This window comes from Triticum aestivum, chromosome 3A (assembly GCF_018294505.1).
Source record: "Triticum aestivum cultivar Chinese Spring chromosome 3A, IWGSC CS RefSeq v2.1, whole genome shotgun sequence".
NCBI lineage: Eukaryota > Viridiplantae > Streptophyta > Magnoliopsida > Poales > Poaceae > Triticum > Triticum aestivum.
Window position 1 is genome coordinate 24,267,737 of NC_057800.1, and position 25,453 is coordinate 24,293,189.

The window sequence follows — 25,453 nt, forward strand, 5'->3', positions numbered from 1 at the left end:
TACACGTCGGGTTGCGAGTATTTGTTATTTGTGTGTAGGTGTTGTTTTACATAGTGTTGCTTGGTTCTCCTAATGGTTTGATAACCTTGGTCTCATCACTTAGGGAAATACCTACCGTTGTTGTGCTGCATCATCCCTTCCTCTTTGGGGAAATACCGATGTAGTTCTAGCAGACATCACTATCCTACAAAACTCTGCGCTTGGAGGCCCAATAGAGTCTACAAGAATAAAGTTGCATAGTGGACATCAGTACCTACCAACTTTCAACTATACAGGGGGTGTTTTTATAAATAATTTAGGACTGGAGATAAGGCGCCAAGACGTGATCCGGAACATGGAGTTTGTTGGTTTTTTAATTTCTGAAAATGCAAAAAGAACTGAAAAGGAATGAAACTTGGCATGGTACCCTCACAGGGCACCTATAGGCTGTGGTACAAATTTTGAGGAAGTGTCACAAAAGTTGTGAGATACACCGCTTAGAAACTGGAACATCTCCGAGGAAAAATCATGGTTTCCAGAGGGAACGGGCTCGATTTGAAGGCGACGTGGCCACCATGATGAAAACAGGGCGCAAAGCAAGTAAATAAAAGACCAAGTTAAAGGGGGAGGAAGGGGTAATCGCCCCGTTTCAGCTCTGGCCATTGCATGCCATGCTAGGTAGTCTCAAGTCATTGAAAGCATACATGGTCCACGTCTCTTATTAGTTGATTTGTTTGTTCATGGCAAGAAACAAGGAAGGAGGTGGGAGTTAATGCACCGCTCTAAGAATTTTGGGAATATTTGGTTTTCATAATGTGCCTAATGCATAGGTACGGAGGGAGTGCTAACTATCGTTGCTTCATGTGCTGGCCTTAAGTTTCCTTGTTCTACACTCTAGTCACACTATTACATGATTCATGTAAAAGTTTGGCATTTTGGGGATCTGTTTAGTATACTTAAGTCATTAAGTGTATTTCTAGGCATTTAATAGGATAATTAATTTTTGATCCGCAAAATAGGGTTGAAAAATCATATTTTTATTCTTCAGCGAGTGTTTAGGCCTTATACAAGAAAAGGAAGGGAATCGGAAACATCAGGGTGCCAGGACTCGAACCCGGCCATGGAGGTTATTAGTTTTCTAATTCCGAAAAATGCATTGAATTCTAAAAAACATGAAACCTGACATGGTGTTTCTATAGGATCCCTAGAGGATGTGGTCAAAATTTATAAGGCTTCATAGAAGTTATGACATATACTTCTGGGAAATCGAACCATCCCCGAGAAACAGACATGGTTTTGAAAAGAAATGAGTCGGATTTGAAGACAAGATGTTTATTGCGTTCTCGTTTGACCTTGAGTTCAAGAGTCTAATGATGAGATGAAAACTACAAAGCGTAAGAGCATCTACAACCGCGGACACCAAAAACCTAGGCCCTAAAACCCCCACGGACGTGCCAAGGCGCATCCGCGAGTAGTGACCGGGCAGACCTCAAATTTCCTTCTCTCCATCTGAATACCTCATTTTTTAAACCTTAAATCCATACAAAGCATGAAAAATAAAAACCTACATACTACGTAGATCAACTAAACCTAGACTACACTACTCTTTGATGTCGTCGGAGATGTCGACGATCTCGGTGCTGGGCTCTAGGTACATGGCCAGCAGCCGCAACTCCGGCTCCCGTGGCTCTTGCCGCTCCTCCTCCGCCTCCGCCTCCAGATCGTCGAAAAGCTCGTCGATCTCCGCACTCCACTGGATGAGAAAGCGTCGGTTGGCTTCCACCTTCGCCTCCAACTGAATGGAGGCGAGGATGGCCGCCTGCTATGCCGCCTAGGACAACTCGTACTCCATCGGCGCCTCAAACATCCTGAAGCCCGAAGCAAGGGCATCGAATCCACGTCAGCCTCCTTTGCCACGTCCTCTTGTGCATCCTCCAAGGTCGTGTCGGCCTCCTCCTCCTTCTGGTCCTCCACCTCCGCCTCCGCATCGGCCTCCTCCCCCCTCCCTCTAACCAGTTCGGAGGCAAGCCGGTTGCGATCCGCGCTTCATGCCTATCCCAGATCTCCTTGAGCTATTGGAGGCGCCGCTCTGGCATTAGCACGGCGTAGGTGATCACCCCTCTGTCGGGCTATGGCTCTCGGCGGATGGAGAAAGGGAGGGAAGTGGATGTGGCCCGGGCTGGCGGCACGGAGAGGGAGGGGCGCTACTAGGGAAAAGCCTAGCAGTAGCGCAGGGTGCCGTGCTACTAATACGACGCTATAGCTAAAGGTTAGCAGTAGCGTTGGTCTACACATGCTACTACTATACTTACTTAGTAGTAGCGCATTTTGTAGAAAGCGCTGCTGGTAAATACTAGTAGTGCGCCTCTATGCCCGCGCTACTACTATTATTGCATATTCTATTTCTTTTTCATTTTATGTCGTATTCATACATCATTATACAAGTTTTCATACAGTAGCAATTTAGAGATTGTTTTTACATCATAATGAGTTATTACATCACTGGGTGAAAGAACTGTGGGTTAGTTTCGAGTGGATGGATTTTCAAGTGGAAGGATCCATCCACTTGAAACTAATATGCGGTTCTTTCACCCAATGATATAATAAATCATCGTCATCATATCATTAACAACTTATCATCATAATACATCATTGTCATATAACAACTCCTCATGATCATCATTTTCGTTAATGAGACATCATATAGCAAGTTGGTCACTAGTCATAATCACAACTCCTCATCATCATCAACTCTAACACATTGTAGCACATAATAACACATTGTACCTAGGACCTACTCCTCTCTCATAGGACCTACTACCCTCTCTTAGGTAAAATAGCATAAAACAAGATAGGCCATGACTCTCCATTATGGAGAATGGGGATTATCATGTCTCCAATTCTTGCACTTAGCACAATGTTGCTTCCAAGTAGCTCCCTACGATTGACCATACATTTTTTCTAATCTTTGATTGTCATGTCTCCATTGGTTTTAGAAATCCGGTATGAACAGCAGTGATGCGTAGGATGACCTGGCCGTAAGCTCATAACATCAAGACGACCTTTCGGAAACATCAGATGAGGCACACAATCCTTTGGGATTTTCTGTTGAAAAACGTAGTAATAACTTCATAGTTAGCAATGTAGTTTAGTTTTAGAAGAATTTATGCAAAAGATGCATGGATGTCGTAACAGTAAAAAATCTTAGCATGCCATCTCCATGGATGTTACCATAGTTCAACACGTGCACTAGTGGCACGTATTGACCATAATGTGCAGGAGTTTGATAATAGATACTGTAATTCTCAAGATCATTAATAAATGAGATCAGATGATTTTTCTCCTGATAAGTTAATTCTAAGCCATCGGTGTAGTAGGTTATGTCTACCATCTTCCGCACATTCTTTGAAGAATGAAAATAAGCTATCAATGGAAATAAGTTGTCGACTATTTTGAAATAAACAATATAAATTACTTAATAACTATGTTTGAGAAACTCACATAGCGGTAGAATTGGAAGCGTATCAACAAGGACCCAAATGTCCATATTGTCTTCGTCGATGTCAGGATCACCAAGATCCAAGGTGACAAGCATACACTCATGAAAATCATGCGTCTTGCAAAGTGCTTCCCAATTCGGGCAACCAAAATGGGATACACTATCAGAATTGTATAGATTTACAACAATATCCATACCATGATGGGTCCTTAGGTGAATTATCTTTGTTTCCATATTTTCATGATCTTTAAAATTCATCCTCTCCAAGACATAGCGTCTTGCATGGCATGGGATAAGATAGTCGAATTGTAAAAGACAAAAATGGCACGTTGAAGAAGCAGAAGACGTGCTTAATTACGAAAAAATACTTGTCGTCGTTGTGTACCGTTTTAACATCGAAGGTCTCTTGAAGCTTAATGCTGAAGCGCCGACCTTCTACCAGGTGAGGCCTGTCGCACAGACCCCGGTCGTCGCCGCACAAGTCGCACTCCGCCGGGAGACTTTCGTCATCCGACGACGACATCGACGACATTTCCTATGTTCATAATTTAAAGATTAAACTTGTACAATTAAATATATGTAATACAAAAACTAAATTAGATCATTATTATTCATCACGGGTTGACTATCGGTTTGTCGGGATTCTCCTTCCCCGGCAGACTTAAAGTCAACTCGAAATGTCATTTAATTCTCTTTCTAGCAAATCCGGGGCACTCGATATTTTCTTCATATTCTAGCACAAGTCATGCTTAAATTCACGGAAAAATCTGGCATGACCTTTGCTAAAATAGGACATATCAAGCGCCTGAAATTTGCCGGAATGGTAATGAATCAACACTCCAGCAAAACATAGGCCACTCGGATTTTCCTTGCGATACAAAGATGTCCCTTCTCTCATATATCCGAATGAATTATCATAAGCATTCGCACATGAGCATAAACTGGTGCTCATTGCATTTCAATGGTTCAATATTGACAAAAAAATCAATATATCGTATAACCCGAACATTTCATTTGGTTAAGAAGCACAACTAAATACCCTACGTCTACTCTATTCAACACCGAGGAGTAGAGAAGGAGGAAGTGGACTTTTAGCTCACTGACTCGGGTGTAGAGGAAGTAGCTAGAGGTAGCTCGGATGACGATCACTCCAAGGAGACACGACTCTACAAAGCCTGCATATTCCACCGAGTGAAAATTTAGATCATCAAATCTCATATAGCATTCTTTGATGACAAAGTGATAATGACATAAAAATAATTAAATTTTCCAATACATTTCTATATTGAAAAACAAAATTACAAAAAAAATCTATACCTATTCACTAGTTTTCTATCCTATTCAAAAAACTTCTTTTTATTCAAAAAACCTATTCACTAGTTTTATATTACTAAAATTTTCTATTACAATTTTTTATATTACTAAAATTACAAACTATTTCTATACCTAATTATATTACTAAAATTTTCTATTACTAAAACTATTTCTATACCTAATTACAAACTTGTAGAGGAAGGGAGGAGGGAGGCAGGAGGGAGGGAGGGAGGAGAGAGGGAGGAGGCTGAGATGGCGGCATATGGAGGGGGGGAAGGAGGGAGGAGGGGCGGCGTATGGAGGTGGGGCTGTGACTAGAGGGGGAGGAGGGAGGAGGGAGGAGGGCCGCCGGAGGGAGGAGAGAGGGAGGAGGAGGTGGTGGTGGGAGGAGGGAGGAGAGAGGAGGGCGGACGGAGGAAGGAGGTCTTGCAGTGTTCATGGTTGAAGCATATATAGATTTGCAGAGGTCGGGTTATCCTCTTAATTATTCGAAAAAGAAGAAGAGGAAGCCAGCGCCCATCAGATCTGGCCTCTTTAGATCCACCCAGGCAGTCAGCAACCCATCAGATCCGCCCCCATTGTCGCCGACGTGCCCCACCATGTCGAAGCCAGCCACTATAGCTTGAGGAGTAGGGGAACGGATATGGCTAGGGTTGTCGTCACCGTCCGACTTAAATAGCCGGAATTAGGCCCTCGGACAGCGAGCCGAAGCAATGCCACGCGGCGTTCACATGCCTCAAAGAAGATGCCCGTCGAAATATTGGGTTTCAGAGTGATTTTGTGTGGGACCCCAACATCATCCAATGTAGTGGACACGCCTGAGCATGCCTAGGTCGTCACATATTCGCCCCGAATATGAGCTGGATATGAGGGATGCCGGTCAGGCCGGGTATTTAAGGCCAGTTTGAGAAACCCGAGTGGGTTGGGTTTTGTTTTACCAGACCGTCCGTCGGGGCGTTTGATAACGGTTTGAAGTGTCCGGTTGTAGATGCTCTAAACTTGTTGGACTTTCCCATATGCATAATAGTGCTCTGATCATTAGTAACCAACCCATCAAGTTTCTTGCAATCAACGTGCAAGGGAATAGGAGTGGTAGGGGAGTACCATTTGCACGGCTTAGGCGCACTGTGCATCTGAGATTTGGCCACCATGGGGTTGGCAGCGTCTGCGTGACAGAAAACAACACTGCCTCAAAAAGCAAATTAACGTACCCTGTCACAGCGAGCGAGCTGGTGCGGTGTGTGGTCCTGGATCCCTAGGCCAGGCCGCCGCTGAACCCCCTACTCCTTACACATCTGATCATCTTAAGTGTCAAGCACACACACATACACAGTCACACACAGTAGCTACTACTCTATACTACCAGTACTACTAGTGAGAGGTACCCTTTGTTCTCACGCATGCACTAGTACTCAACCCAATGCAATGGGCAGATGAGGATCCATTAACTCAAGTTTGTCCAAAGGCCCCCGGCCAAACCCAATGCAAGTTTGCCCAAAAGTCATCATGTTGCCATTTCTGTGCATTTTCTTCCAAGCACCCTGCAAATGACCTCCATATGCAGATCAAATCCAGGTTAGAGATTTTTTTTTTTTGCATGTACTCCCTCCGGTCCTTTTTAGTTCGCATATATGATTTGTCTAAAGTCAAGCCTCGTAAAGTTTGACCAACTTTATAGAAAAAAATACCAACATTCACAATATGAAATCAGTATCAATAGATGTGTCATGACTTAAATTTTCATATTGTATAACTTTAGCATAGTAGATGTTGATATTTTTTCATATAAATAAGGTCAAACTTTATGAAGTTTGACTTCAGACAATTCTTATATGGAGAGTAAAAAGGACCGGAGGGAGTATGATATATGTTGATTGTGTTGTGTGTTGATAAAGGCGCTGATTTACATTCTCTTAAAAGTTGCAAGTTTGTTAGGAAAAATATCATGTGACCATTCGCTGGGTTTCCCTAGGCCCATAATGGCTAAACATGTTTGATGTATAGAGCATGCACAATGCACTTGCCTAGATCATGCTCATAGAATGATTTTTTGCCAACAATGGGCTAGCTCTCGTGGTAATTGAAGTATTTGCAGGCTCTCTTCGGCGGGTTTTTTTCTCTCCGAGCTACCCAGATCGGGGTTGTCGATGTCTTCTGGTGCACTGGTCTAAACTGATGACTTCCCAGTCAATGCTTCTACAAGCTCCTCGATTTAAACAAGTTTGCTCTATCAAGACGAAGGTCCAAAGGTGACCACAAGCTTTGCTCACGGCGTGTCGTCGTTGGATGCAGGTGGAAGAGGACTTAGGCACCCCCAAGAATTTGGATCTGTTTTTTTTTCTATAACGATGAGTTTATAAAAGACATGTGATCTTGATGTATGGCCTTAAGCCTTTATGCATAAAAAACAAATGATTGGTGCTTGCAAAAGTGTTGGAGGTCCTTCGACTTTGCTTTGGCGATTGAGTGCAATTAAACACTTTGATAACCTCCACCTTTCAACACTTATATTATGCATAAGGGCCTTGCACTGTTCATGGTTGAAGCATATATAGATTTGCAGAGGTCAGGTTATCCTCTTATTCGAAAAAGAAGAAGAGGAAGCCAGCGCCCATCAGATCTGGCCTCTTTGGGTCCACCCAGGCAGTCAGCAACCCATCAGATCCGCCCCCATTGTCGCCGACGTGCCCCACCATGTCGAAGCCAGCCACTATAGCTTGAGAAGTATAGATTTTTTTTCTCTTTTTGTTATGATTGGTGTGGGAATATCTAGATTTGGGGGATTGCTGATGTGAAAAACAAATGTGATATGTTGCTGAAGCCACCCTATTTTGCACCCCAAAAATACAAAATATAAACGATAATGTTACCCAGCTGACGTTCGTGGAGAGGGGTGGCAAGAGAACGCCATTTGATGACAGTTTCAGTTGTGAAGAAAAATCGAACGACGGCAGTTTTAAAACAAGAAATGCCTTCTCTGAACGTTGGTGTCTTGCTCTTGGAAACTGCATATAGGAGCGGGATGGGGGGAGGGTTGCGGGCGGCGTCGATATTGACCCCAGCTTGAAACTCCAAAAGTCAACCCTAATTGGCTATAGGCAGTAGCATATACTATGGAGTTAGTGCTGCACTGCCGACAACCCTAATTAGCTTAGCTAGGCCGGCCCGTGCTGCACTGCATGAGATCGACCAATTGACTTTTTCCCGGCTGGCTGGCGGGCGGACGGGCGGCGCTGGCAGCTGGCCGGCCGGCAATCCACGCAGAGACCGTACAAGCTGATAGCTGAGCTGAGCTCCCAAGGGGCTGTTGGCATTAACTCGTCGCTGCGTCTGCGTGCGACTGCGAGAGCAATTGCTTTCCAGTTCGGGCGCTACATCGCCGCTAGCCTTTGGCCGTCCTAGGCGCCTCTGCCTCTGCCCCTGCACTCCCCTTGCTCGCTCCCGTGACTGTCCTCCGCCCAGGGACACCATGGCCTGAAAACATGGCCACCTTCGGGAAAAACGGATTGCACCCAAGTGTGCTGCCAATCTGCCATCACATGGACTGCACGCACGCATGGCAAGGGAACCAGTGACGCTGCAGGATGATACGTTGCGCCCACGCTCGTGTACTGAGATGTTTATCTTCGGACTTCAATGAAACACACGTGAAATATCAGGAACGAAACAGACGCAGCATGTCGTGCAGGCTGTGGCTGTTCCGTCACTTTATTGTTCAGATACAATAACGTCCTAATTTGTAGGACTTCATTTTTTTTAAAAAAAAAAGAAAAAGTGAAGAGTGTGGCAACGTAATCAAATGTTGGTATGTACTACTATCTCTGTAAACTAATATAAGACGTTTTAGATCACTATTGTAGAGTGATCTAAAACGTCTTATATTACTTTACATAGGGAGTATTTTAGTTTAAATTGTCCAAATTAAATCTAGAACGTTTCAGAGTTAAATTGGGATATGAGACGAGGCAATGAAAATACGTTTGCTATAGACCTCCCATGTCCACATTCGCAAAAAGAAAAAAAAAACTCATGTCCAAACTGGTTTGCTTTAGTTTTCTTGGGATACTTTTTTTAAACCCGCACCATATATCAATGGACAAATGTTTATATACTCATTGTATAAGATAGATCTCGCACATGAGTGAACATCACCGAGCAACATACCATAAACTTTAACTCTCCTTGCAAAAAAGAAACTTATCCCTAGAACAAGGTTTAGCAATCTCATGCATCACCTTATTCACGTTCCTCTCAATCTTGAAGAAGGTGGAATTTTCTAACTAATTGATAACCTCAATCCTAGAACAAGGTTAGTTCCATGTTTCTATTATTTACATTTGGAGCATTTGAGAAAATGTTCCAATAGTTTTAAAACTATATTGAGAAAATGTTGGTGACATGTCAAAATTGGTTCACGCAAAAACTAAATTTGTACATATCATTCAAAAAAATTTCCGTGACATTTTAGAAATGTTTGCACATTAAGAGTATGTTCACGATTATATTAAGAAATTTATGAAATGTAAAAAATAAAATAAAAATCGTTCGCATAGTTTTGGAAGAATGTGTTGTACCATCAACAAATGTTCATGAATTAAAAAATGTTGGTAACACTTAAAAATATTGCATACTTTTAAAAATGTTCATGGTATTATGAAAGTTCAATGTGCATTTAAAAAATTTACTGTTTATTTTAAATTATTCAATGTGCATTTCATAAAATATCCACCATGTATTCAGATAAAAATGTTTAACTAGCTTGGTAGGGTATAGGTCGCACGAATGCAAGCATGAAAATAAAAAAATATAGGTAACACATTTAAAATGTTTGCACATTTTGAAAACATGTTCCTGGCATTTATGAAAAAGTTCAATGTGTATTTCAAAAATGTTCACCATGTATTTAAAAATGTTCTATGTGCATCTGATAAAATATTCAACATGTATTTTGATAAAAATGATTAACTAACTAGCTCGGGTATGGGGTAGCTTAGCTGAAATTACAAAAATGTAGGTAACACTTTTAAAATGGTTGCACATTTTGAAAACATGTTCTTGGCATATATGAAAAAGTTCAATGTGTATTAAAAAATGTTCACCGTGTATTTATAAATTTTTCAACATGTAATTGGGTAAAAATGTTAGTGTATTTGGAAAATGTTCAATGTATTTAAAAAATTCTTATACCTGTGTATGAAAAATCTTCAACTTGCATGTAAAAAATTCGACATGGATTTAAAAAAGGGGTAAATAAAAGCAAATAGGAAAAAAAAGGAAAAAAAACTGGAAAAAAGGATTAAAAAACTTAGAAAAATAGACAATGAAAAATCCGGTCAAAACCTTCCTAAACTGATGGAATGTTCCGGAACCGCTCCAAGGAAGCTTTCGAAAACCAGGGATGAGAGGTTTGTATGTAAGTCTCGCAGTAAGCTGGACATAGTTCTTGTGAGTCAGGCGGACGAGCCGACTGCTACTAGCTTGCAGCTCGCCTTGCATTGCGTGAGCGCCGAATAGGATTATTGCGAGTAGATAGTGCGTCGCCTGAAAGAGTTACCCTTAGTCGACCGGCCTAAACGCACGGTTTTGGGAAGGTTATATACACCTGTTTAATTTTTTTGAGTAATTTTGGTTTTTGTCTTTCTGGTGGTTTTCAGCGGTTTCTTTTTCTTTCACATTCCTTCTAGGTTTTCATTTTTTATTTTCGTTGATTTCTCATTTGAGAAAAATGTTCTCTACTTTTAAAAAAAGTTTTGAAGAAATGTTCGTGGCATGGCAACATTTGTTCTGATAATTCCAAAAAAATGTTCATGACATTTTAAAAGTGTTCAAACATTTATAAGTTCACATTTTTTTAAATGCCCATGAAATGTAAAAAAAAGTTTATAACAATGTTTTCTACCATCAACAAATGGGCATGAAACTAAAAAAATGTTGATAACAATTAAAACAATTGCATATTTTTTTAAATGTTCATTGTATTATGAAAAGTTCAATGTGCATTTTTAAATTTATTTAAAAAAATTCAATGTGCACTTCATAAAATATTCACCATGTATTCAGATAAAAATGTTAACTAGCTAGGTAGGGTATAGGTGGCACGCACGCAAGCATGAAATTAAAAATAAATCTAGGTAACACTTTTAAAATGTTTGCATGTTTTGAAAACATGTTCCTGGCATTTCTGAAAAAGTTCAATTTGTATTTTAAAAATGCTCGCCGTGTATTTAAAAACTTTCTATATGCATCTGTTAAAATATTCGACATGTATTTACATAAAAATGATTAACTAGCTAAGTAGGGTATAGGGTCGCTTTCCTAGGCCGCACGTACGCACGCATGAAATTGGAAAAAAATGTAGGTAACAATATTAAAATGTTTGCACATTTTGAAAACATGTTCTTGGCATACATGAAAAAGTTCAATGTGTATTTAAAAGATGTTTGTGGTTTATTTATAAAATTTTCAACATGTATTTGGATAAAAAATATAGGGTATTTGGGAAATGTTCAACGTGTATTTAAAAAAATCTTATACCTGTGTATGAAAAATCTTCAACTTGCATGTAAAAAAATCCAGTCAAAACAAGGAAAAATACTTTCAGAACCTTCTGATAATAGACCTTCTGATAATTCCAAAAAAAAGGGAAAAAATAAAAAATAGGGAAATAAGGAAAATAAAATTGGAAAAAAGGATTAAAATACTTAGAAAATAGACAAAGAAAGATCCGGTCAAAACCTTCTGAAATAGGCGGAACGTTCCAGAACCGCTCCAAGGATTCTTTTGAAAACCAGAGATGAGAGAAGTGTATGTAAGTCTCGCAATAAGCAAGACATAGTTCTTGCGAGTCAGGCGGACGAGCCGACTGCTACTAGCCCGCAGCTCGCTTTGCATTTCATGAGCGCCGAATAGGCTTATTGCGACGTAGAAGATAGTGTGTCGCCTCAAGGGGTTACCCTTAGTGGACAGGCCTAAACGTATGTTCTGAGTAATAATGTTCTGAGTAATTTTAGCTTTTTATTTTCCTATCGGTTTTCTGTGGTTTCCTTTTCTTTCACTTTTCTTCTAGGTTTTTCATTCTCGATTTTCATTGATTTTTCATTTGAGAAAAATGTTCCTATACATTTTAATATTGTTTTGAAGAAATGTTCGTGGCATGGCAACATTTGTTCAGATAATTCAAAAAAATGTCCGTGACATATTAAAATGTTCACACATTTAATAATATGTTCATGATTTTTTAAATTCCGTTGAAATGTAAAAAAATGTTGAAAATAATTTATTGACGTTATTTTAAAAAAACATTGTACCATATAATTCTTTATGAAATTAAAAACTGTTTTAACACTTCAAAAAAGTTACATAAAGGTCCTTGTAGTTTTTAGGAATCAACCCGCCGTCCCTATTTAAGTGGATCTGAAAAAACATTTTGGTTTTGTAAACTAACCCCTGCATTTGTAGAAATTGCGTCCACGCTCCTTTGTGCATCTTATCCAGTAGCAGGAGATGGTGGAAGGGGAAAGACTTCGGCTGGGCTCCTCGGCGAGCACGGCTGCGCCCGCCTCCACTCCCTTTCCAGCCGTGGCAGAGGACGAGAAGGTGAGGGACGGCGCTCGCGGCCCGCCTCCACTCCCTTTCCAGCCGTGTCGGAGGACGAGAAGGTGAGGGGCGGCGCCCGCGGCCCTGGTCTAGGACGAGGCGAGCGGCTCGGCTGGAGGTCGTCAGGGCGGGCACGTTGTCGCTCGAGCGGGCGGACGAACGAGAGGCAGATGGTGGCGGCAGGTCCGGCCGGAACAACAACGTCGGCTAGAGTTGGAGTCCCGCGAGGAGGGGTCTGCAGGCGGCGGAGCCGGCGCATCGGTGTTCGCTCTTGCAGAGCCGCTCGGCGCCATGGCTGCTCCGGCAACGAGAACGGAGAGAGGTGAAGTGAGGGAGAACAGAGAAGGAGGGAGGAGGCGCGTCGGAGGTCCTGCCGGCGGCGGCTCGGCTTGCAGGCGCGCGGGTGTAAGCAGGTGGCTCTGGATCGAGCCCTTGCTTGCTCCTGAGTATTGTTTTTACCCCGGCTGCACGACCAGCAGGCGCGCAGGCACAGCTGGCTTGGGATCGAGCCCTTGCTTGCTCGGGAGATTTCTCTTTTTTGACCCCTTTCTCGGTGTTTTTGTATATCTGGAGGTTTGAAGCTTTGAGCCCTTGCTCGGTCGTGAGGTGGAGCACCCAAAAGCACATATACGTACTGGGCCACACGAAATTTCTCCCATGGGAAGGCATGCGAGTGCGTCTCTAGGAACAAGCGAAGCTACCTCACGGAGACCATTCGTTTAGTTATTCGGTAGTCTCATATCGCTTATTTATACTTCATCCGACCACGTTACATATGCCTATGATTTCAAGTCAATAAGCACCTTAAGAATCAACAAAAGTCCGAGGTGTTGGACCCGGTTTGCTCATAGAAAAGAAAAATAAGAAAATGAGTAAATTCTTGAGCCCAAGAAGGAAACGAGTTAAGAAGGATTGAAGGAAAGGAGTGAATTCTGCTCTTATCTGAGGGCAAGAAAGGGGGGAAATCTGCCCAAGAAGGAAAGGAATTAAAATATGGAATAAATTTCCCCTTGAAGGAAATAAAAAGTTCCAATGTCCTAGCCCAGGAAGAAAAGGAACTAAAATCAAAAGAAGAAAATGTTTAGAAGGAAAGAAATTATTCGTTGTTATGAATGTGCACGGTGAACCTCTTGCAATAAAGGTTTGATTTTTGGCTCCTGTCTGTATTAATTTTTTGACAAAGTAAGGAGTACATGAATTACAAGCATGTGCAAACGTGGGTCTAAAGTTTTTTTTCTCGATTTCCCACCTTCTTAAATTTGACCGTGGTAGCTACAACATGGCATGCTAGAATATAATGACCAATCTCACTACCTTGAGAACGGTCCTGTTTATCGTAAAATAGATATACATGTCACCACCTTCGACATGATACACATATATACAAAGATAAAAAGTGACAACACGGATGCCCCACTGGAGATGTGCGAGAGGCTGTTTATCCCGTTGCAACGCACGGGCAATTTCTATATCTATATCTATATCTATACCTACTATTAAAGTGAGGTGATATTCTTAGTTTCACGTCAATGCAGACGCCAATGAGTAATCAGATCCATTCCACTCCACTTCTTCAGATAGCAGTCGATCCTGGATCGTCCTCGCTTCCAAACTTCGTAAATGAATGAAACTCCTTCCCTGGTCTATTGCTCGGGTGTGATATAAAACTCGGATTGAGTCTCATGGTTCACCGTCGCGACATTTTTACATAAAGGTCTTTGTAATTTTAGGAATCAACCCGCCGTCCCTATTTAAGTGGATCTGAAAAAACGTTTCGGTTTTGTAAACTAACCCCTGCATTTGTAAAAGTGACAACACGGATGGCTCACTGGAGATGTGCGAGAGGCTGTTTATCCCGTTGCAACGCACGGGCAATCTCTATATATATATCTATATCTATACCTACTATTAAAGTGAGGTGATATTCTTAGTTTCGCCCCGCTTCATTTGGTCCCGCTTTAATTAATTTCACGTACGATATTTGGTTGATCCGGAGAAAAATAAAATTGCCGATGGGAGGGTTCAATCTCATAACCTGTCAATCGGGCACGTACAGTTTGTCCAACTGACCCAGCTAGAGATATGAGTAGATTTTCTAGCAGTTTTGCTAGTCCTAAAAAACGATAGCAGTTTTGAGCACGTGGCTCCATGTCAGCCGGTATCGTCAACGTGGCGTCCACATCACCTTTCCTTCTTCTCCGTGCCGTCGTTCTCCTGCGTGTCTGCCTCCTCCCATCCTCTTCGCCCCGGCTCCATCGCCGGCCATGGCACATGGAGTCAGCGGCGAGGCGTGTCCTTGTCCCCAGCGGAGACCACTTCAGGGACGCGGTGCAGTCGCGGGACGCGTCTCCACCGAGAAGCCTGAGCGCTGAGCTCTACCGTAAGTAACAACGGATCACAACGCATTCCCTTGGGTTGCTTACCCTTCGATCCTGAGCACCCTGTCTATTTTAATCACAAAATCTCGGTTCTCGATGCTTCAAACTGAGCGCAGGATCAGCAGGCAGAGGGTTCTGAATTCTGATGGATCAGTGTCGCCCGGAACGCGTTCGACAGAATGCCCCAACCAAAACGTGGGTATCTATCCACCGGCCTGCCGGGAAATTGCGGTGACGAAAGAGCCTGCTGCCCGCCGACAACGACACTGTGATGTACTGGCCAAATCTTGTCGATGGAAGAAGACCAATGCATTCATCCCACCGGCACATGCTCGGTAATGTAGCGGCAATTCAATAGTGTCCCCTTGAATATTTTCTTCCTCTTCATTGTTTTGAAAGTTTTCTTTGTTCCAGTTGTCTGGGGAAATACCCTTTGGCTCCTGCATGTAGATACACCCTATATGGGGATTTTTTTTAAATAATTAAACAAAAAGTCAAAATAGTTTAAAAGTATTTTTAGATTAAACTTGACTTACTTGCACACTAGTATATAAATTTTCACCACTATAAACAAGATACTTGCTAGATTAGTACGTGCCACATCCTCAACCATAGCCTTAAATCTTTATTGGTTTCCGTCTAAAGTGGTATTTTCCTGGACACTCAAGGCCACATCAGCTGGAAAACGACGCTGCGTACAGTCGTAAATAGCAACCAAGGACAAGAGCAAGAGACGCTAGCTAGATCTAAACTATTGACCGTTTTGGCGGCGAATCTTCTTGCAAAAGTATAAAAGGTTAGATCAGTACGTGCCCCATCATCGACCACAGCCTTAGTCTTTTATTGGTTTTCGCCTAAAGTGGTATTTTCCCGGACACTCAACGGAAGACCAATAGAACATTCATCCCACGTGGGCTCAGTAATCTACTGGCAATGCACTGGCATTTCCTTCAATATTTCTTCCTCCCCATTGGGTTCATCGCATTATTTGTTTCAGTTGTTTGTGGACTTGTTATAAACAATACAGTACTAAATTAGTAGGTGCCCCGTCATCAACCGTTGCCTTAATCTTTTACTAGTTTGCATCTAAAGTGGTATATTCCCAGATACTCGAGGCCACATCAGCTTGAAAACAATGCTATGGTTGTAAAATGTAAATAGCAACCAAGACAAAAGCAAGAGACGCTAAGATAGATGTAAACTATTGACAGTTTCGATGGTGAATCTTCTTGGAAAGATAAAAGATTCCATCTTTTCAGGTCTTGAAAGGGACAAGGACGGCGCTTAGTGGGTCTGCTACAAACAATAGTAATATTCAAGCTTCCTGTAAGGTTACTTTAGAAATATATGCACACTGCACACCACAGGATTGGTTTGGAAGTGTCCACTAACCAAAGATATAAACGTTCCGTGGCCCTCATAGCATACTCATGAGTCATCACCCAACAACTCCATTACTCAAGCAAAGGTTTGTATAGCCAGCTCCATCTAGGCAACCATGTTAGAGGGTGTAATCTGGTTGCTAATCCTGAAGCTTGGGGATGCCCTGGCAAATGAAGCAGCTGTTCTAGGGAGGTCGTTTCTCGTCGAAGCATCTGCTCTGCAAGGCCTGTTTGGTGAGATACGGAAAATGAAGGAGGAGCTGGAGAGCATGCAGGCCTTCTTCCGAACTGTCGAGCGGTTCAAGGATGCAGACGAGACAACGGTTGCATTCGTGAAGCAGATCAGGGGCCTTGCCTTTAACATCGAGGATGTTATTGACGAGTTCACCTTCAAGCTGGGGGAGGACCATGAGGGGATGTTTCTGCTTAAAGCAATTAGGAGGGTCAGACAGATCAAGACATGGTACCGGCTAGCCAACAATTTGCGTGATATCAAAGCCAACCTCAAGAGTGCTGCAGAGAGAAGGCGCAGGTATGACCTCAAGGGTGTTGAGAGGGATGCAAAACTGACAAGAATAGGCAGCTTAAGCATTAGACCTGCAGAGTCTGTACATTTTAAAAGGGCAGATGATCTTGTGGGGATTGCGGAGAACAGAGACTTGCTGAAGAAATGGATGAAAGATGAGGAGCAGCGACACATGATCATCACTGTTTGGGGCATGGGAGGTGTTGGTAAGACAACACTTGTTGCGCATGTCTACAACGCCATCAAGACTGATTTTGACACCTGTGCTTGGATCACCGTGTCTCATAGCTATGAGGCTAATGATCTGCTAAGACAGATTGTTGAAGAGTTCCGGAAGAATGACAGGAAGAAGGAATTTCCGAAGGATGTTGATGTCACAGATTACAGAAGCCTAGTGGAGACAATCCGCCGTTACCTAGAGAAGAAAAGGTATGTTCTTGTCCTAGATGATGTTTGGAGTGTGAATGTTTGGTTTGACAGCAAAGATGCATTTTTTGGTGGCAAACTTGGTCGGATAATTTTCACATCAAGGATATATGAGGTCGCACTGCTTGCTTCTGAAGCCCAGATGATTAACCTGCAACCCTTGCAAAATCACTATGCATGGGATCTGTTCTGTAAAGAGGCATTTTGGAAGAATGAAAACAGAGACTGTCCACCAGAATTGCAATATTGGGCAAACAAGTTTGTGGAGAAATGCAATGGCTTGCCGATCGCTATTGTGTGCATTGGGCGTCTCCTGTCATTCAAGAGCGCAACTTTTCTGGAGTGGGAGAATGTATACAAAACTCTTGAGCTTCAATTTACAAACAATTGCATCCTGGATATGAACATAATCCTGAAGGTTAGTTTGGAAGACTTGCCACACAACATGAAGAACTGCTTTCTTTACTGCTGCATGTTCCCAGAGAATCATGTGATGCAAAGGAAGTGGCTGGTACGGCTTTGGGTCGCAGAAGGATTTATTGAGGCTAGTGAGCATAAAACACTGGAGGAGATCGCAGAGGATTACCTGACCGAACTCATCAATCGGTGTCTGCTGGTGGAGGTTAAGAGGAATGAATCAGGATATGTTGATGATTTCCAGATGCATGACATCCTTCGTGTGTTGGCCCTCTCCAAGGCACGCGAAGAGAATTTTTGCATAGTCCTCGATTACTCAAGGACTAATCTTATTGGGAAAGCACGCCGTTTATCAATCCAAAGAGGGGATATTGCACACCTTGCAGAGTCTGTACCACATCTCCGCTCCTTGCTTATTTTCCAGAATTCGCTGACTTTTGGCTCACTCCGTTCATTCTCAAGGTCTGTTCAGTTAATGTCTGTCTTGAACCTGCAAGATAGTTCAATTGAGTCTCTGCCAAATGAGGTGTTTGACTTGTTCAACCTGCGTTATCTGGGCCTTAGACGGACTAAAATTGCTAATATCTCACGGCTGATTGGAAGGCTACAGAATCTGCTTGTGTTGGATGCTTGGAAAAGCCAAATCACCAACCTTCCAGTGGAAATCACAAGGCTCACTAAGTTGACCCATCTTATTGTCACCGTGAAGCCACAGATACCGGCTATGCAGTTCGTTCCTTCTATTGGCGTGCCAGCACCTATTGGCATGTGGTCTTTGGCAAGCCTGCAGACATTATTGCTGGTGGAATCCAGCTCTGAAATGGTCCGTTACCTTGGAGCTCTGGTTCGGTTGAGATCATTCCGCATCAGTAGAGTCCAAGGTCGCCATTGTGAAAAGCTCTTCATGGCCATCACCAATATGGTCCATCTCACCCGGCTCGGGATCCATGCGGATGATGACCAGGAGGTTCTGCAGCTCGACGCACTCAACCCACCTCCGCTACTCCAGAAGCTTTTCCTGCTAGGGACGTTAGAGAAAGAGTCACTGCCCCGGTTCTTCTTATCAATCAGCAAACTGAAAAGCCTCACCATCCTACGGCTCGTCTGGTCAAAGCTCGAGGAGGACATGTTCTGCTACCTCGAGGAGCTGCAGCAGCTGGTGAAGCTTCAGCTTTATGATGCATTTGATGGCAACAGGATGCACTTCCGAGCAACGTCGTTTCAGAAGCTTCGGGTGCTGAAGATCTGGGGAGCTCCACGTCTCAGCCAGATGACGATAAGAAGTGGGGCGATGCCCAGCTTGGTTGATCTGAAGCTCCTGCTCTGTCCGGAGTTGAAGTCGTTGCCGTGCGGGATCGAACACGTGACCACGCTTGAAGAGCTGACCTTGGATTCTACAGCGGAAGAGCTTGTGGACAGGGTTCGCCGGAAGAAAGAGGACAACATATCTCATGTTCAGAGAGTTTACGTCGGTTTCGTCAGGAACCGCGAGCTCGCTGCAGAGAGGATTCAGTAGTAGATGCAGCTCCATCTAGGCCAGTTATTGTTTTTTCTCTACTCTAAGTCAGCTGATGTAACTTGAATCCTTCTGTTTCTATCCACACCGTGGCCTTATTTTTGTGCACTTTGAAGTCTTCTTGTATCAATGTAACGTGTTGTGCTGTCATACATATGATTGAACCAAAGTTATATCATTCTCAATCCTAGGCTTCCTTCTCTTACAGACTGTTCCTCTTTCGTATTTTAGTCTTAGCAAGATAATCAGTTGTCATTCATGTGGGATAAATGGCTTATTCAATCATCTCAGCAGAACTGTGCTATATCATAACAGGAAATAGCCCTCAGCAAAAAAAAAAGGAAATAGAAATGCTATTTGCGATGTGTATGCCCCTATTAGGAGTTTCTCTATGCATTTCCATTATTTAGATTCAGTAGAATGATTTCTTCCATAATTGTGTATGTTAAGGTGTTGTGCTGTTTTCGGTGGTTGAGCTCTACTCATCCTGAGAAAATTATTCTGTAACATAGTTCTTTAATCCAAAGTGTGAGGAACTTGGTCTGTCCCGTGGGAGCTTTCCTTTTTGAATACCTAGAATTATGTTGTTCTTCCCCCACTCCAACATGGTTTGCTTATGTCTGAACTTTTTCTTTAGAAGGGCGTCTAAGCAGTATGTAGATTCAAATGACATGTGGATTCATGGGCAGAAGTATATCACTGTAGTTTGGGCTTTAGAGGGAGATGCTCTGGTTGCCGTAGATTTGTGTATAACTTATTTCCCTACCAATATACACAACATGATTTTCTGCAACAATGTTGCTTCTGTCAACGTTGGTTCCCAATGCTGGATAACTACGGTTTGGAACAAGGCCAGACAGCACGAAGTTTAACTTGTAGCCTCAACCGCTGTCGGTGTTAATTATGAGAGATGTTAGCAGGCAATAGGTTATCCGAAACTGAAGATGCACCCAACTGCATACAGTTCCTTACATCTTTGAGCCATAGTAGAGCTGCTAGCCTATTGTTCGGACTGAATTTCACACCAACGTTGGGTATCTCATCATAGATCAGTGTTTGAGAAGCTAAAAAAAATCATGATCCTGGTTTAGTTGTACTAGCATTTAGCATGAGAAAAGGAAAATAGAAGAAGGATTCAACAGAGCTACCCTGCAAGTAACTTAGACACATAAAGCATATTTCAATAATCAAATTAGGTAGGCCTCCTGCCTGCCGCCCTGCCCCTCGTCTCTGCCATCTTATCTCGCTCTCCAGATCCACCAAGTTATTACCATCCTCTTGCTAGGTAAGGTTGTGCTGCTCTGGTCATCTACTGCTTGTATTTTTACTGGCTGGTTGGTTATATTGCCCGGAGTGATAATGATGGTCATAGTCTGCAGTTACAAGGATTTATTAAGGTCAATTTCTGCTGCTACTGCCTACTACCCCCTATGTTCCTTTCTGTACACATGGACAGTATATACTTTGTTAACAAACAGTCTGACTGACTGCTGATTTGCTTGACTTACAAAACCATGTTGCTAACATGCTGGATTGAGGATACGGTTGTTCGAATCTTTGGAATTTTTGAAAAGCCACTTAATACGCTATCAACTGTTGTTGCTCTAGTGCTATTGCACAGTCTACTAGGATGATTTTACATTACATTTTTCTGACATGGAGCAAAGAAAATAGCTCTGATAATAAACAAATGCTTCGTTGTGCAGAGGTATTTTTTTTAGTAATTCTTGGAATTTAGCATGATGCGTTCCTGCAAATTGTTGCTCGACGTATCTGAATAGTACTGATGCACTTCTAATTAGAGATGTTTTTCCTGATGCTGTATGAATCTATATTGTTCTGCTTCCTGATCGCATACTGTCAAGTATGTCCGTTTGCTGTTACTGGACTATGCTTTGCGGTGCAGTCTGAATTTTTGTCAGTAGGTTTACCTCAAGCATGAACTAATGTTTCCTGTACGTGTACAGTTTTTTAGAATGGAAAAACAATTACACTGATTGATTTTTCAAACTCTCTACAACTTGCTGTGGTGCTATTATCGCAGAACACCATGGTTCTGCTTTTATTTGATACAGTTTTAAAGCAACATAGCTCTGAGAACAATTACTAGCCGATACATAAATTTATTATTATGCAACACTGTACTGTATTTCTCCAGCTGAGGCTTCTCTTTCTGGTCCTTGCTCCCCTATAAACTTGAGGTATGCATCTCTGATTGCATGTATCTCCGCCGCTGCATTTCTCGTCAGTGCTCGGTCTCGGGGCTGTTGCTTTGAGCAAGATATGCCAAGTCTGAAGACTGAAACCAAACACTCCTGCATTCTAGTACTTGTAGTTTCATCTTGTTGTCCGCTGTGGAGCCACATCGTTGGGTCAGCTATTTCCAGAGTTCTATCTGGAACAGCATCGTCGGCAAACTTATGCAGATCCAATGAATCTCCAAACGTGCCTTCTGTTGGGCTCCTTCCCGTAAACATCTCAAGCAGCAATATGCCAAGGCTATAAATATCACCGGTTGTTGAGACCGTAGAGCCTTCTCCGTATTCTGCAATTATGCAAAACTTTGTGGCTAGCATGCCATCGAGTGAAAAGTAAAATATAAAATTAGAAGAGTTTAAGTTACCTGGAGCAACATAGCCTATGGAACCTCTAATTCCAGTTGAGCTATATGAAGTTTGCATCCCCTCACTTGTATTTTCTTGAAGGATCCTTGATATGCCAAAGTCTCCAACTCGTGCGCTCATGTCTTCAGCAAGAAGAATGTTGCTTGGCTTAAGATCGCAATGGATTACCAATGGCTGACAGTAGTTGTGCAGATATTCTACTGCGTCCACAATATCGACAGCAATGCCAAGCCTCTGGGCAAGGCTAAGCGTGTTGTTTGTAGTGGGCTCTTGAGATTTTGGATGAAGCCAACTATCCAAGTTACCATTGGGCATGAACTCAAAAACCAATGCCTTGAACTCTTGACCTTGGTGGTTGACACTCGAACAAGAAGTAACGATCTTGATGAGACAACGGTGTCGTATCCTTCTCATGGCCTCACATTCAGCCTCAAAACTCTTGGAATACCTAGATTGACCAAGGTTAAACACCTTGACAGCCAATGTTCTGTCTTCAGTGTCCAGAACACACTTATAAACCGCACCATAACTTCCTCTCCCAAGCAAGTTGACTTCTGAAAATCCATTAGTTCCTCTCAGTAATGCATGATAGGGAATTCTCTTGTAATGGTCATCATCAACTGAATTTTGTGCTGATGTCTTGTGGCTTGGTTTGAGCTTCTTGCGAAATATCCAAGCAAGAAGAATAACTGAAAGTGAGAACAAGATTGCTCCAGTTGTTGCTAAAGAAATCACAAGAGACTTCGGCGCATTTTTCTTGTTCTTGCTTATGGAGCATGGAGCCAAATGAAGTTGAGGTGTACCACCACACAAGTTGACATTCCCAGCCACTGCTAAGTAAGTGATGTTTCTGAAAACACCTTCATTTGGAACCCCACCTTGCAAATTATTGAAGGATACATCCAGTTTGGATAATGCTGTCAAATTCTCTAGAACTACTGGGATTGACCCTGACAAATTGTTGTGCGCTAGGTACAGTCCCTGCAGGTTGCCAATGCTACCAAGGGCCTCAGGAATATTACCAGAGAACTTATTCATGGTCAGGTTCAGTATACGGAGCCCCTTTATATCTGCCAGTGACGGAGGTATGCTTCCCTCTAGCGAATTGTTGTCTAAGAATAGCCATTCCAACACTACGCAATTCTGTATACTGTCAGGTATCTTGCCAGACAACTGATTTCCTGATAGAACCAGATGGTTAAGATTTGACAAACTACCAACTTCATAAGAAAGGGGTCCAGAAAGGGAGTTGTATGACAAGTCCAGATAGTAAGAAAGGCCAGGTAATTTGAAGATCTCTCTGGGTATTGAGCCGTTAAGACGGTTCATTGAGAAATCCAGTTCAAAGAGGTTTTTCAGCTGCCCCAGGCTTGCCGGAATTGGCCCCTCCAAGTTGCCAAGGTATGCTTTAAGCTTATTCAACTGTGACAGGTTTCCTAGCGATGGCGGTATGAGGCCAGACAAGCTATTATTATACAATGATAGCACGTTCAAGTTCTGTAGCTTGCCGATGCTCTTTGGAATCACTCCGGACATGTAAGTGTTTGCTATCACCAGTATTTTCAGACCAACCAAGTTGCCGATATCTGCAGGTATGCTCCCAGAGATCCTATTATCCTGCAAGTATAGCCGCTGGAGAGTGGTTGTGAGGTTCACAACTGAACCCGGTAGCTGTCCCCCAAAAGAATTGTTGCTGAGTACCAATACCTGCAGCAGGCTGCAGTTTGACAAAGAAGCGACGAACTCCCACCCCTTACTATCATTAGCTTGGAGCCTATTGTCAGACACGTGCAGATATTGAAGCACTCCGAGCCTCCCTAATGCGGGAGGCACATGCCCGCTAAATCCATTTCCCCAGGCAATAAGCGACATGAGATGAGACATATTGGATAGTGATGAAGGGAGGACTCCAGTGAATTGGTTAGAAGGTAAGCTTAGAACTTTCAGCTTGGGGAGCTTGCTTCCGATATTGTTTGGGAGGCCTCCGTGAAGCGTATTGAACGCCACCACAAAGAATTCCAACGACGACCAGTTGTAGAGAGAAGGTGGAATCATACCAGAGAGGCTGTTTTGGGCGAGACTGAATTTCCGCATGCTCTGGAAGAAGCTTCCGAACCTCGACGGGATCGAGCCGGTGAGCTGGTTGCTGCCTAGATCAAGGTACCATAGATGGGACAGATTGGCCAGTGACGCAGGAACAGGGCCCGTGAACATGTTGCTGCTCAGCGAGATCACTGCCAGAGACGCCAGCTTCTGCCCGAGCTCAGGCGGGATGCGCCCGCCAAGCTTGTTGTTGTCCAGCACCACCTCGGTCATGCTGACGCAGGAGCTCAGGTTCACCGGGAACGTGCCGGAGAAGGAGTTGCCGTCCAAGTGGAGCCTCTGCAGGCGGCGGAGGCGGCCGAGGCTCGCCGGGATGCCACCGCGGAGCGAGTTGGAGCTCAGGTTGAGCGTCCGCAGGAACGTGAGGTTCCCGATGGCCGGGGAGAGCGCTCCGGCGAGCCCGGCGCCGTCCAGTCTGAGCGCAACCACCCGCGCCGGCCTCCGGCGGCTGCACGTCACGCCTTCCCAGCCGCAGAAACCGGCGCTGCTGTTCCAGGAGGCCAGCGAGCCGCCGGCGTCGCTGACCTCCGCTTTGAAAGCAAGCAACGCGGCCTCATCGCCACTCGCGGTCGCCATGGCGGCCAGGAATGAGCATACCAGCAAACCCATGCCCCCCTTCGCCATTGCCATGCTCCCCTCTTGGTTTGGTTGGCAAGTACAGTAGTAGCAGAAGCAGCCTCGTTGCTCCGTTACTATAATGCAGCATGCCCTTCTGGTCTTCGCGTGATTGACTGTCCTGAGTGCTGCGCTAACTGTATCTAGGCCCCAGAAATAATGTATGCAGGCTTTGTCCTCTTTTGACGACTTGGGAACGACTGATCCCAAAAGGAACTTGGGTCAGCAGTCAGCAGCGTCCAGGTTTTCTCTAACTGGATGCAAGAATATGGAGATTGAGTCGCACCATCCCAAAAGGCATCACCACTATGGTTATCTGATCCGAGAAAATTCTATTGCAGTAGCTAGCTACGGCGATCCATCAGTAGAACATTGAAATTCATTGCTCAGAGTTGCTCAATGTAACCGGCCCATCAGAGAATTGCCATTCTTTTAGCACAAAGCTGGCTGACAGTTAACTGTATTCAAGCATTATATGGCCGACATGAATTATGCACTTGTGGCAATGCTGATCGACGCCGGAGGAATTATGCACTTGTAACTGGCAAACAAACTACCAGTTCTCTGTTTCCTCCATTAGCACTTATTTTGCTTCATTCACAGCTTGCTTGTCCAGGTTTAATGTAAGTCTCACTCTGAATTATATTGTTCTTCCTCCACTCCAACATTGTGTTCACTTATGTGTGAACCTTTTTCTTTTCTTCTGCGAGGACAACTATGTCTGAACTTCAGTGACAGAAGATCATGCTAGAATGGCAGAAGGGTGCTTCAACCTGAATGCATGTGGATTCATTGGACCATTCATGGTCAGTCAGAAGAATGTTCCTTCTCTGAACATTGGTTCCCAGCGCAGGAAGGTTAACCTGAAACTTCAATAGGTTATTTTTAGAAAACACTCCAGCTTTTTCGTATTGTACTCTCCCATTTTGTATAAATACAGGATAATCAGAAACGGAAGATGCGTACAGTTCTTTAACATCTTCGAGCTGTATCACAGCAAAGCTGTTAGCTTATTGTTCGGATTGAATTTTGCATCATCATTGAGTATCTTATCATAAATCAAGTGTTTTTTTTTAGG

At 43.3% G+C, this 25,453-nt stretch overlaps 2 protein-coding genes across 3 annotated transcripts; one reads left to right on the top strand and one right to left on the bottom strand.

Annotated features, from left to right (window-relative positions):
* The first annotated feature begins 14,584 nt into the window (after nucleotides 1-14,584).
* On the top strand, nucleotides 14,585-20,634 carry LOC123059954 (disease resistance protein RPM1). Of its 2 annotated transcripts, XM_044482512.1 has the most exons (3): nucleotides 14,585-14,768; nucleotides 14,883-15,101; nucleotides 16,026-20,634. In XM_044482512.1, exon 3 carries the CDS (start codon nucleotides 16,265-16,267, stop codon nucleotides 19,031-19,033), a length of 2,769 nt encoding a protein of 922 aa, XP_044338447.1. In that variant the 5' UTR covers nucleotides 14,585-14,768; nucleotides 14,883-15,101; nucleotides 16,026-16,264; the 3' UTR covers nucleotides 19,034-20,634. The 2 variants fall into 2 exon arrangements, with proteins under 2 accessions (XP_044338447.1, XP_044338448.1); XM_044482513.1 differs by lacking the exon at nucleotides 14,585-14,768 and having other exon boundaries at nucleotides 14,787-15,101.
* A 343-nt stretch (nucleotides 20,635-20,977) lies between these two features.
* Nucleotides 20,978-24,404, bottom strand: LOC123059953 (receptor kinase-like protein Xa21). The gene is made up of 2 exons (XM_044482511.1): nucleotides 21,657-24,404; nucleotides 20,978-21,578 (listed from the first exon to the last, which is right to left on the bottom strand). The coding sequence occupies exons 1-2, from the start codon at nucleotides 24,388-24,390 to the stop codon at nucleotides 21,163-21,165; spliced, it is 3,150 nt and encodes a 1,049-aa protein (XP_044338446.1). The 5' UTR covers nucleotides 24,391-24,404; the 3' UTR covers nucleotides 20,978-21,162.
* Nucleotides 24,405-25,453: the final 1,049 nt, after the last annotated feature.

Coding starts and splice junctions, on each gene's coding strand:
- LOC123059953 (XM_044482511.1), bottom strand. CDS start 24,390: ATGGCAATGGCGAAGGGGGGCATGGGTTTGCTGGTATGCTCATTCCTG. Junction 21,579..21,656: donor CATAGGCTATGTTGCTCCAG/GTAACTTAAACT, acceptor GCATAATTGCAG/AATACGGAGAAGGCTCTACG.
- LOC123059954 (XM_044482512.1), top strand. CDS start 16,265: ATGTTAGAGGGTGTAATCTGGTTGCTAATCCTGAAGCTTGGGGATGCC.